This window comes from Platalea leucorodia, assembly GCF_965183815.1.
Source record: "Platalea leucorodia genome assembly, chromosome: 7".
NCBI classification, from domain to species: Eukaryota; Metazoa; Chordata; class Aves; order Pelecaniformes; family Threskiornithidae; genus Platalea; species Platalea leucorodia.
Window position 1 is genome coordinate 24,702,096 of NC_138829.1, and position 14,096 is coordinate 24,716,191.

Consider the following 14,096-nt stretch of genomic DNA (forward strand, 5'->3'; position numbering starts at 1 on the left):
GAAATATAATGCAGTTTGCTGCTTAACTGGACCAATTTTATGTTTACTCAGACAGATGTAGGAAAATTATTTCAGCAGCTGACACTAAATGCAGTTCTTAAAAAATGAAAGAGGGGAAAGAATAAGAGTCTATAAATAAAGAGCCATAATGAGCAGGGACACACCAATCAGGAGCAGCATAGCCAGCCAGAGAGAGTCTGTTTTCAAGCAGAACTTCTCTTGAGAAAATCTGGGTTTGGTTTTGTGCGATTAGGTTTGTCATGTGTCGTCAACCGCAACAGAAAAGTGGGAGCAAACAGCCCTGGAGCAATTGGTACAATCACCATACAGTGGTGGCTATATCCCTTATAGGAGTTGGGTGGGGTAAGGGGAGCTCTGAAGTACATGCTGGGGAACTTCCCTCTGTGACCTGATGGAGAGTGAGAGCAAGAGCGAGAGAAACTCCCAAGTCTCACTGCAAGCAAGTGAGATCAAGAGAGTTGTTACAGCTGGAACAACAGGGGAATTTCTTATGGGCTAAACCGTAAGTGTGCTGGAAAGGGAAACATGGCTGGTCCTCAGCAACATTCATCAAAGTAAGAAACTGAAACTATTGTTGTGTTATTGATGTCTGCAGAGAAGTTTTGCATTTTTAATTTTTTGGCAGCGATACTGAAATAACTACATGTCCCAGGGCTTACCCTCAGGCTGAGTCACTGACTGCTCCAGGTGAAGGGATTGATGTTTCAAACTGAAAACCAGTGTAGCCCTTATCCTGGCTGCTAGATCTCTATTTCAAAGGACAACAAGAGACCAGGACACTGAGGGCTTGCCCTGACGACTACCATGGCACTATTAGATCTCCAGACTCTGTGAGCATGAAGGCTCTGCCATGCCATGCAATGGGGTGCCAGGCAGAAATGCCCAAGCGCACTCCAGAAGAACCAGCTCCCAAACCAGACTCAGTCCAGCTGGGTCAGTGGGGATCCTGTATGGCAGCTAAGCGAGTGCATCTGCCCGCACTGCTACGCCAGCACCACCATATTCTCCGTGCTACCTTCAAAGAACAAGCACAGGTCTTGTTGTTCATTTCCTTAATTCTAAGCCTTGCCCAAAGCAACCAAAAAAGACTTCCAATCATTAATACATGAAGCTGTTTTCTTCTTCTTACATCAGTTTTTAGAAAGGAAGAAAACACCTATTTTCCTCTAAACTAGTACAACACTACAAATCCAAAGCAGAGGATGCTTTCCCTGGCAAAGTAAGGTGCAGGTTTAGCCTGGTCTTTGTGTGCAAAACAGCAGCAGCTGGGGAATTCAGGAATAAATACAAAAACTGCTTGGGATTCCTCCTGCACAGTACAAGGGCAATAAGATTTCTAGTAATCTCAGCCCTGTTATGGGCTTCTACTGATGAGATTTGCTTTATTTAGGTATGGCTGCATTCCTGACTCAAAAGAGGTTTTCCCTTGCTTGAGATTTTGAAGACAAGTATGCCTAAACAGCTGTAAATCCAATCTCCTGCCAGTTCAGCAATTGGATGGGGAATCTGGAGGACAGCAGCAAAGTGAAAACACAGTCTGCAACTGCATGGGGAGCAGGATGAGCTGCGAAGAACTTCTACAGTTACTTTCTTTCATTATTATTCCTAACACAAACCAGAAGCTGCTTCCTTAGTGCTCAGATGGAGGGTTTTCCAGAGCACATCACCTGGAAAATGGGCCAAAGACCCTCTCCTTGCAAAAGGTTAAATAGCTCTACTGCAATTAGCTAACACTAGGCACTCATTGTTTGAACAGAGACCTGTCCAGTAGCAGACAGAAGTCTCTGTGAATTAAGCCTTTATTTCTTACCATTTGTATCTTTGTGCCTGAAAATAGTGATATCTACTTGACGTTACTAAGGCCCCAGGCTGTTTTTCCCTTGAATCAGGAAAGAAAGTCACTTTGCTGTGTGAGGACAAAGTGTTTGTTCCTTTTCATGAGCATCCACATGTGGTTATGGAAGAGCAGTTTAAGGCAACACTAGGACAAGAAAGATAATCAGGGCCTGACTGTTTCTAAGCTCACTCTAGGTTATTTCCTATGGGGAAACCAGATGAGGTCCTGTGCACACTCTTACCCCATGTTGTAGTGTGGCTCCTTGCCCCTCTCCTACTTGAAACTGTGCACCCACCTGTAGCTGGCAGATGACATATTTTTGCATGTCTATGACCAAAAAAAAAATTAAAAAAAAAAAAAAAATCAAGGGCTTTTGTATGTACTGATTATAGAAAAGAAATTTATTAATGAGAAACAGCATGAATGGCCATACACTTGCAGGTCTGAGTGTATGATTTGCACAAAAGGAAATTTGGCATAAAAGTTCACATACATTTAAAAAAGAAAAATAGGAAATGGGCCTGCTCTGTTTCTATGTAGGAATGACAAAAGAAACTTTGCATTTTGGAGAGGCAAAGATGTCTTTGACACCCTTGAGGAGATATCTTAGGAAAAGATAGACAAGAGGGATGATTCTTACAAGAGGACTAACTCAGATTACCAGGAGGCAGAAAGTATTTATTCCAGTCATCAGAGACCTGAAGATAAGCCAAGTCAGGAAGAAAAAAACCTGAAATATTCTTTAATAAAAGTCAGTGACACTATAACCCTCCCACACATCAATGGGAGGAAAAATGCGAAGGTGGATCTCCCTATCGGACCAGCCATTTCTTTCCCTTTTCTGCATATCTTCTCAGCATCAGAAATGATTCCCAAGCATGTTCCAAGCCCTGATTTGCTTAATTTCTCTCTCTCTCTCTCCTTCCACTCTAGACCCATTTCTTCAGAGTCCTTCTCAACAGAAGTGAGATCTGTATCACATTTGGACTTCTAATCTTCACACAACAAACACTCAAACTACTGTGAGACATGCTGTCAACATGCAGATTGCAGTGCCTCGGGCACCCACATGGGAAAGGTCTGAAACAACTTCCTCGCCCCTCTTTCTTAGAGAATTATTCATCACTGCTCTTCCTTTCCCTCCCACCTTCTACAGCAAGCACCCAACCACCCATGCCCACCCACGCCTGCTGTATGATATATCTACCCCCTGTTTGGTTTGGACACTGAGTGCTGAGGAGGTGAGTGGGATATGCCAGCCCCTGCAGGCTGCTCTGTACGCTCTGTTCTCAGGGCTGTTTGCTGTGCGGGCCGCAGGCTTCAGGCCTTTGAAGGGTTGAATACCATCTTTTGATTTACCATGGCTGATGGGGTATGGGAAAGCTTTACAACTGAAATACACAGAAGAGTTTAAAAAAAAAAAAAAAAAAAAGGAAAGAAGAAATAAAATAAAAGAAAAAAACAACATAGGAAAGACCTTAAAACCACACAAATGATAATAAGTAATCAAATGGAATAGATCAAAGAAGAGAAGAAAGAGACAGCTCTTAGTAATAGTATTAAATGACTTATAAGAAAAGCACAATTAAATAACGCACCACTCAAAACAGTCTTTGTTTACACACTTCTGTCACGGGTTAGACACTTCGGGGGATGCTGACACTCACCTAGTCAGCACTGAGCATCTCAGGTCTTCAGAGGTGATGCTGATGACTGTTTCTCACTGGTAAGGGGATTTTGGCAGGGTCAGATAATGAAGATTTGGTTCTCATTTGCGACATTTTGGCTATGAACAGTCTCCTTAAAGAGTTAGATGTGACTTACAGTAAACAACAGAAAATTAATAGCTCTGGAAAGGTCATTCCTCGTCAAATTCTGTTTCTTCAACAGCAAGGTGACTTTGCCATTTTGATAGAAAGAAAGTCCTGTTTCAAGGAACATATCTGACAGCTTTATAAATCTGAAGAGAGGAGAAGTGAAGCTCAATCCAGGTTCCAACAGTCTAAACTACCCTTCTGTTGAGTCAGGTATAGAAGGAGAGTGCTGACAGGTTTCTACTGATGCAGCCTGTAGTCACTTTTGGGGAAAGATTCAACCTCACAAAAGTTTCCAGCTGAAAAGCTGGCAAATCTGGCATACACATTGCTCCAGTCCCTGCAACTACACTAAAATAGCCTTCAATTAACACAGGGTTTGGTTTACAGATTTTGTCCCTGTATTAAACCATCAATGACACATCCCTTTCCAAACACGTGTAGACCATATGTCAATTCTTCAGCCACGTTTTAGATGCCAGATAGTAAGAGTTGAACAGTGCACCTCTAGGCTAAGTGATGGCGTAATAGACCCCAGTGAGTGTTAAAAGTGACCAATGCCAATCAGGCACACAATGTTGACAGGCCCTGAGGGAAAATATTGTCTGCCAGCGTGATGCAAGGAAAACTGGAAAGGAAAGAGTAAGCTGTAAAAAATTATAAGCATATTCAGGGTAACCTAAATATACCATTCTTGTATTCACATAGGGTCTAAGTCTAGGAGGCCCTGAACACCCAAAAGGAGCAATTCCCCCAATTCTCATTGATTTTAAAGGACGATGAAGATAGGAATCAAAGGACAGAATCAAACAAGTGGTACTTTTCTCAGAAGAAAAAGTGATGATTTTTGATGAAGTCTGGCAGTTTTCGTGCTGTAGTACTTTTCATGTGGGAGTACCAAAGGCGATAGAAGCAGCACTTACTAAAATACTACCACATCCCTGGAAGGCTGCAAAATATTCTCTCTTCAACAAAGAGAGAAACTAAGGCATGCAAGGTAAAAGAACTGGCTCTGGGTTGCAAGGGGGTAGTGTAGAGCTAAGCAGATACTCAGCTGCCCTTCCAACAGAAGCATGCCACTGCCAGTCTTCCAGTGATTAAGTTTATTCTCTGAGAAGAAAACTGCTAGCAATAATTGCCAAGAAAAGAAACGGGGGGGGGGGGGGGGGGGGAAATCTCATTTTGCCAGATTATTAGCACCAACTGTATTAGATCAGAAGAAAATGCAGACACATATACACACACACACACACACACTCTGGAGTTTTGTGAAAGATTCTCTTTGCGTATGTAAGAATGCTCAACAGCAATTCTTTTGAGCTGTTCTCCAGAGAAACCCTGCAAATCTATGAAATTTTCCTTCACTTAAAGTTAATACAGGCAGAGATGGCTATAATCAGAAGTTACTGTCCTAGCTGAAGTTGATCTCTTCCCTCTGTCCTCTAGGCCAGTCTGGATAGCACAGCAACTGCTCCTATGCTAGCTAGACACTCAATAGTGCTTTACACTTCTTCAGTCAAGCTAAGCAGAGCATATATATATTTCCAAACAGGAATTCTATAGCACTGCATTTTCTATTTTGTTTTGTTTTGTTTTTGTTATAAAAAAGCAAGGGTTTCTATAGCCCTTTATATGGAGACTCTCTGCTTTTAAGGGATATGAACTTGTTTAAATGCATCTTCTTCTCTTTGCTTTCTTATTCCAAAAGCAGGTATTAGGATCTGACTTGCACTTTCAAAGCAAAAAAGACACTAGAAGCAATTTTAAAAAACAAGCTAGTGCCAGAGGACAACTGCTGGACAACATATTGCCCAGGTGAGGATGAGGAAACCCTAAAATCACCACTCAAGCTCATCTATGGTACAGTAAGACCTTAATAAACTTACCATATCTAGCTAGGACAGGAGTTAAAAAACAAGAACCATTTCTAGATGTACGGATGTACAGGGATGTTTTTTGCCCTCTACAAACAGAGCCACTACATCATTTGCTCCTGATATCACCACAGCAAAGCTTTGAAGATGCTGTTAACTGTTAGCTCAAAAAACGTGAAAGCTTGTTGCAGTGGGGCTTAGAATTTTGAAAGCTGACACAAGCTTTCACAGACCATGCACACATCTTCATACAGAGTACCCTACATATTAGAAGAGGTTTAGCATTTCGCACTACCCTGATAGTTCTGCCTCTTTGACTCAGAATCTCTTCTTAGTTATATTCCTGGATTCACATAAAGCAACAAGCTGCATCACTGAAAAGTGAAAGAAAGCTTCAAGTCGTGTATTTACATTCTTTAAAAAGGCTATTTGTCATTCAGTACAATACTTAAAGACTGGCAAGAAAATGGATTGAAGCTAATCTAATAGTACATTCACTCCCAATTTTTTTTTTAATTGCTTTTATTGTTGGACCTATTTCTAATTGCCTTTTTTTATTATTTTCTGGGAAAGTGTAACTCTAAGGAGACAGAACATAACCCTTTGGTATGGGGGGATGCACTTTTATTATTGTTACCTTCATTTTAACAAAGCCACAATCAAAAAACCCAGGCTTTTTTACTAGATATAAAAAGCCCTAAAGGCTGAAACATATAGTGGTTAGGAAATAGAAATAATTAGCAAATTAGTAAAATAGACCAAGTTGTATCAAACGCTGCCAAATTCTGTAAAGGACATGGGATACACAGGACTCCTGCTTGCCACCATATCCATTTTGCTTCCCTCCCACATTTGGCTTTGACTGTTTTGAGTGATGCTGGATGAATGAGGGATGTAACTGATCAAAAGATGGACCAAGCAGCATGTCTCACACATTGCTCACCAGTCCCAGACCAAGAAAGGAAACTTAAAAACTTAAAGACTTAAAAACCAACACTGTCCATAACGAAGAACTGACAGCAAATCTTCATGCAGCAACGCAGAAGAGAATTTCTCTCCGCAAGAGAATATCATTATGAAGGTCTCAGCAGTTATTTTAGAAAACAATCCAATCCAAACAAACCAACAGAAATTAAACAAAATTATTTAAAAAACACTAATCACAAGCCCAAACTAATAGTGAAGGGGCAGTGGAAGGTTTTTATACGATACCTAAATTGACCATAAGTTTGACACGGCCTCCGTCCAGCTCCAGGCGCAGAGTGTCAGCAGAGTCTCGTGAGGTGGTTGCCATCAACAGCCCATATGCACGCTGGGACATGAAACGGAAGGACACGTCTTCTGCTTCTGTATGCATGACCATAGGCATGATGATCTTCATGTACATGCTGCCATCATAGCTCAAGATAGAGGCCTCTGCAAGGAATCAGCAAACAATTGCAAAAAGTGAAGTTACACCTCTGCGCAATCTTCACTCCTGAAGAACCCTGATATTTATCATACAGCACTGTGTTTACAGTAACCATACCACTCACCACAGAAAGGTATGCAACTGGGGAAAAACACAGCAACTGTTTAACTGCATCCAGCAACCCTATGTGGCAAGTATCAGCAGCAAACACAAAGATATGGCATTCACCACAACTGGAGGCAGCAGTACCCATGGAGACACAATCCCCAAGAACAAGTGGGTTAGCACAGAGCCCTTTTGTGATAATGAGCTGGCAAAGCCTCCATTTTTCACATCTTCCAGAAAATGCAATCTCCTCCATTAGTCCAGCCTTCCTTCGCACTAGCTGTAGTGACTACTTCAAATAATGTCTACAACAGTTCTACTAGAACATTTAGTCTTGCCTTTGAAGGCTCAGAGTTCCTATTTCTGGTATTATTAAGAGCTGTTCCTTATTTAGAGAGGACTTTCATTCCATTGCTAGCACTTTGAAGAAAAACAACAACTGTACAAATCATGTTTCCTAACAAGCCTTTTCTACATCAGATTTGTGCTGTTTTGTGATTTTATATTTTTCCCCTCCTTACTAACAACTAATGTTAGTTGAGCTCTGCTGACACAACCGATGGCACTGCAATGCAAATGAAGAAAGGAACAAACCAAACTCCATTGCAAGTTTAAGTGTCATTCAAACATCAGAAAAGTCAGGAGATGGAGACACAATGAAAGCTAGGAGGAGGAAAAAGAAAAAAACAGCAAGGAAAGAAAGTATATTTTTCTATCGTCTCTGAGGATACCAAAGAAAATGGGAAGTTCAGCTGAGGAAAGGAGTTATAGTGCTTAACATTCTCTATTTGTTCAGGGTCTTACCTGCAGAAACTGATATTCTTCTCTAAGGGGGTAGAATTAAAGTCTTGTGATAGAACTGCAGCAACGACTACAGCATGGCAATCATTGTTTCAGTCCGGGAATATGCTCCAAAGCATTTTTATCTATCAAATTTACAAATCTACATAAATGTATTAATGTACGAATCAGAGCATCCCTTTTCCCCACAAACAATCCCTACCAAAGGCAGAGCTGTAGAGATTGCTCAATGTAGGACTTCTACCACAAAACTAAATATAAAAATCCCAAAGGTTAAAAGAAAGACCAGTTCAGCTTCCTAGGCATGTGGAAGGATTGCTCCATAAAACACTGTTACCAGTGCCTCATCAAGTTTAGCCACAGTTTTCTCAAATGGTTGGGATTCTCACCAGGCACCCCAGAAAGTTAACACTCCATCTAATTTAACCAACTACAACAACATGTATTTGGAATCTAGATGTTCTCCTTATGTTTCACCCCTTTGTCCCGTATTTCCCAGCCAGGCCACTCATGCTGACAGGAGCAAAACTTCTAGAGGGAAACAGCAAGCTTGGCAGAGCCAATCGTTACATCCTCTCAATGCCTAAATGTTAGATGCTAAAGTAGGGTAGATGGACGGGAAACTGAGGAAAAGCCATATGTCTATGCTTGAAAGGACCCATGACTGGTTCCACAATGGCCAGTAACAGAACTGCAGTGTGAAATAAATACGCAAATGAGGTGATAAATAAGGATATAAGTATCAAGCTGATAAAGTGACAGAGAAGATGTGTATATGGTTACAAAATGTTTGGTGGGGATCACTGCGGTCGTGTTGGTGCAGCAACCCACCGCACTAATAGCTGGTATGCAGCACCTCTGGTCATGGGATATACAAACCCACTGAGAAGAAAACTTTTCTGGAAGCAGCATTAAAATAAGATGGCTGTGAACAGCATCCCTATTCACCAGTTTTTTTAGCTGCACTCCCCACACACTGTCATGGTCTGTACGCACAAAGCTCTCTACATGCAACACCCACTCAGCCATACACACACCTTCTGGGTACCAGCTGTCAGTGCTGACCTGGGGACTCACATCTTCGCTTGGCCAAGAAACAGAGAAGGAAAGAAAGCTTCTTTTTCAAGGTGGGGGAATGGTTTCTTCTTTTCAAAGTGCAATTCTCTTCCCCCTCACGTCTACACCTCTTGCTTGCCACCCACAGCTGCAAGCTGGAACTAAATGTACTGTATATTATCCATACACTCCAAGGCAATGCGTATGTACACACAAACCCTCCTTGCTCTCTTTCCTCTCTCTCTCTCTCTCTCTCTCTGCGGATTGTATTAGAAAATGCAGTCAAGCATGAAATGGCTCTTTTGACACCTTCAGCTCAGATGTGCCTTGCATGAAACAGTTGCTTGCCCTAGCACCTGAATAGCTGTGAGAAGGGGGTTGGAGGATATCAGGACTACGAGTGGGAGTAGCTGACACGGGTGCTCCAGCCCTGCTGCTTCCCTCTCCACAGTGCCATGTGTTAGGTGCTTTGGAAACACGAGTTTTTCTGCAGACACTAGAAGACAACAAACTAAAAGCATGGTAATAATGAATCTCTTCCCTTCAAAAAGAATTCATATCCTTCAGCTGCACTGACACCATTGCCAGAAAATTACTGTCCTTCGACAAGAAATCCTAACCATTATCATTATACTTATGTAAGAAGGACCTGAAGAACATCCAGAATTGCTAAAGATGGCACAAAAGTCTAGACGGTGTTTCACCTGACATCCCACAGTAGCCTAAATCATGTATTACTGTCCCTTCTCTGGCCAGTCCGCTACAAACAGGGAGCAATGAATCCTTGTAACCATTAAGCAGATAAAATGAAATAGCCTGAAATAGTTGAAACTGCCTCCGCACAACCATAGGAGAGATGATGAGTTTCTGTTCTTGTATGTGCCATATACTGACCTGAGCCCGGCCCAGCTCAGACCACCTATGCACTTGACATCTTTTAAAAATAGAGAGATTTCATTCTCACCTTGCAAGTCTTCACCATCTGGAGTATCTGGGAGCTTTTTCAGCACATCTCCTTGCAAGCAGACCATTCCCTCCAGCTATGAAAATACCCCTTCAAAGGAGGGCATTGCCTAGTAGCAGTCATACAAATAAAGCCGATTTCCTTGTCCTGACAGTCAGTCCCTAAAACTCGAAGAAGGCATGTTACAGCTGAGCAACACATACAGCAAATTGCTCAGGGTTGAATGTAACCTGGCAACAACTACCTGACCTCAGCCTCCTAGGCACCTGTGCTAGTGCCTTCTGCCTGAATACAGGCATCCATTCAATTGTCCTCAGCCATCTGCAGCAATGGGACTGTAATGCTTTTGTTTAGCACCATAAATACAGGCAGCAGCACAGTTATCCAAGTACATGCACATTCCTTCCACCCTTCTACTTTTAGGGTAGCTATTACATGTGGATGTCTCACAGAGACATGTATAGGAGCAATGACTGAAACTAAGTTTCAGAGACCCACATATTTGTACAGACAAAAAAATCCAGAGCGGTATTTATTTGCGAACCCAAAGCCAGAAGCTTCATTGCCATTAGCTTGGAGATGGGAAGAGGAAGAAACCAGGTGCTGATTCAAAACCACCCTGACATAATGCCAGAGATCTGTGAAAATCAATGTTATTAGGAACGATTAGCTTCCCAGTCTTGTGCTCTGAGGCCCTGCCAGCTTTAATTTTACACTTAGCATCCAAAGGAGCAATTCACTGCTGCTTCCCCACGAGGCTCTGCATAAACCTCCTGGGGAGACAGCAACAGGCATATTCTTAGAATACAGACAGAAAAATATTCAAGACCTCTTCATGCTCTTTCTCCTGCGTTCTAACCTTTCTCTTGTATTAATCTCCATTCTTCGCCTCTTTCTTTTCTTCTCCCTTTTAGTTTTTCTGTAGTCTCCTGTTCTTCCCTGCGGTCTCGTTCCCCTACAGTAGTTCCCAGACTACAATATAGCTTTCTTCCTGACATTTCCAAAAAGATGACAGTGCAAAAAGAAGGAAAAAACATCCTCCCTTCATGAAAAGTTTAGCTGAAGTCACCAACGACAGCAGTTCAGGGCACACGACATATTCCCCCGAGCTACATCTGCGAGAGTCATCTATCACCACTGCTCTCACCAAGCAGAGCTTCCAGAGACAAGTGTCACCAACTGGAGAGGGACGAGACACCTGGCAAGGAGCAAGTGTGGAAAAAGGTATGCTGGTTCAAAGCTACAGGGCAATATAGACCAAATGTTTCCACCTTCTCACAAAAATTCAAATATCCTTAAAGAAAAAGCGTCAAAGCTTTGTATCCACAAACCAGACAAAACTTTCCTGTCGGCATTACACAGCACATCTCTTCCCCTCCCATATCCATTAGCAGACACATGGCCATAAATAAAAACAGCCTTGATTTTCTGAAAAGCAAAATTACACTTAAAACAAACAAAACAAAAACCACAGAACTGAAAAAAAAGCCTAAAAAAAGAAAAAGAAATCCTCATTCCTGTCCAAGTGGATTCCATACAGATGAGTTTCAACAACAGAAGTCTGTCAACTAAGCTGAGGAGCCCGAATGTAATCACACAGACCAAAATCTGAGTAGGACCCAGGGGATAATGCTCTTTTTTTGGTGGAAAAAATGTCATGGGAACTTTAAGTGCTCACAAGCAGTTATGACCTTGCACATCATCTGGCAAGATGGGAGCCAGAAGCTGTGGGGGTCCCAGGGCCGGGCCCTCGCTGCCCAGGGCTGTCCCACACACCCAAGGAGGCGAGCACCACAAACCTGCAGACAGATGGTGGCCCGGTCCAGCTGAGAGCCCAGGAAACGTCATGGCGATGAGACAGGTCTGGGGTCAGGAGGGGAACTCAATCTGCAGACCAGGGCCTGCAGGTGCCACGATCACCAGGCACGGCCACAGTGACAGGGATGGGACACAGGCCTGGCTTGGCAGGGCCCATGGCCAGGCAGGGCTGTGGGGAGCTGGAGAACAGCCCTGCTGCGGCATCACTGTGGCAGGGGCTGATGGCCCCAGGGGGCTGACATGGAGCCCTGAGCCGTGGGCAGGCTGGGGGAGCCCTGGGGGGCTGACACAGGGCTGTGGGCAGGCTGGGGGAGCCCTGGGGGGCTGACACGGGGCCGTGGGCAGGCTGGGGGAGCCCTGGGGGGCTGACATGGGGTCCTGGGCCGTGGGCAGGCTGGGGGAGCCCTGGGGGCCAGGCAGGGCCTGTGGGTGCCCTAAGGGCCCTGGTGCTGTGCAGCCAGCGGTACCATGCTCTGGCACTGCTCCTCGCTGACCCGGAAGAAAAGTCCATGTTTACTAAATGCACTGTGACACCTTTTGCCGCAAACTGGATTTTCCCTGGATGTTTCCCATCTAGGTGCCACTAGACCTCACCTTACTTAGCTTGCCAAATAGGAAAGAGCAACTCAGAGGATGTAAATTCCCTAGCAAAATACCCTGCAAATAACATCACTAATCAGCCACTGATAGGTTTATTGTGCTAGTAAGAACAAAGCTATTCTGCTTTAAAGATTTCAGGCTGACAAGATGTCAATAGCGTTATCATCATTTGTTATGCACTGGAAACTCATGAAGATAAAAGAGTTAAAATCTTGGATACATACAACCACAGAAATGTAAAGAACCTGGACTGTTTTTTGCTGGTTTTGCCAGTGCTTAATCTCCCTCACAGACTAAAGTATTTTTGCAATATCAATCCCAATTTTTCTTTCCTTCAAATTAAGATGACGCCTTCCTTCCCTACTCCCAGTGGGTAAACAGCTGCTTTACAAAAGGACCTTCGTATCCTGAAGCTCAACATACCATTACCCCAGCTCCCTCACTTTGTTCTAGACTAAGTAAACCCCTTTTGTTCAACTTCTCCTAGCTTTCATTTTCTAAAACTTGCCTCTTCCGCTTCTCACCTCTGGCTTCTCTCTGATTTGTATACTACTTTCTTCAATTCAAATGCTCCAATTTGAATAGCGTACGTCAGTTAAGACCAAATGGGCACTAAAAGTAGAATAATTACATAAGACACCCTTATCAGTACAATGTGTACAAAATATTTCCAAATGAGCAGCAAACGAGACAGATAATAGAGCTAGCTTCACAGCATTCATCACGTTTTCAGGGATGCAAGAATACTGGTGGAGCACTAATAATAATTGTCACTTATAAGGCTACTGCTATAGACAAAAATTGCTAGATGTTTACATAGGCCATATGACATCTAGATAAATGTTTTTCATCAGACACATCTTTTTCAAAAACTTCCAAATTTATTTCACAACATTATTTAAAACATTTCATTACTTTTAACATGCATTTAAGCCTGCAAATAACCCAGAAGTGTGGGTTGGTTCATATAAAATAAGAAATTCCTGAAGAACACCTGAAGTGCAAGCCACACGTATTTATTTATCTAGAAAGTCAGAACAGAATAAATACCCTATTCACCATTTCCCTTTCCATACCACTGTCTCCTCCCTGTTCCAGTATTTTATATATTTCTTATCCCTTTCCTTTGTGGCTTTTCCAAACACAAGCAGAAACATCAAATTGCTGCAGAAAAAAATATTGCCTAAGTATCCACAAAATGGAAGACATACAAAAATCTAGTCAAAGAAGGCAAACTAAGAACCCCAAGCAACACATCTCTGTGAAAGTGCAGGGTTCAGTGCAAGTACTATAATGTCCTTTCTCAGACAAAAAAAAAATTTAACTTGATTCATAAAGAAATGCCTTTGATTATGAACAGAGGCAATTCTAAATTTTTTTCAGAAATACACTTTTTTTTTTCTGAATCCAAAATTAACACCTTGCTTTTCTAGTTCAACATTATAAGGAGGTTATATAATACCAAAATCCTGTAAACTGGTCCTGAAAACTTTCAGCTCAAAGTGGGCGAAATCTCAAGGAACTAGTTAAAACTGTGAAGCTTCCACCATTGTAAGGCAAAATCACACCAGATTTTTGACTGTCTACAACAAAAGCTTCAATGCAGACCTTAAAAATTTTAAACTGACCTAGAGAAGGCATATTAGGATCCAGGATCTCAAATCTCCCTCCATTAATAAACCTCACAAGCCTTTGCACTCTGGATTCTAGCTTTAACTTCTGTAATGAACCAATTCTCCAGCTCCTGAGGCTAATCTGTGGCTACCCTACAAAGACATATGTATCAGTTTCCATC

The 14,096-nt window shown here is 42.4% G+C and overlaps 1 protein-coding gene across 5 annotated transcripts in view; it reads right to left on the bottom strand.

The window, feature by feature from the left end:
- The window catches only part of NRXN3 (neurexin 3), a gene marked incomplete at both ends in the record, with an annotated part of 985,035 nt that overhangs the window by 668,339 nt on the left and 302,600 nt on the right, over window positions 1-14,096 (bottom strand). For all 5 annotated transcript variants that reach the window (XM_082316881.1, XM_082316885.1, XM_082316884.1 and 2 more), the window contains one exon: window positions 6,759-6,962. In XM_082316881.1, coding sequence (XP_082173007.1) covers window positions 6,759-6,962 — 204 coding nt within the window. The remainder of the gene's footprint in view (window positions 1-6,758; window positions 6,963-14,096) is intronic.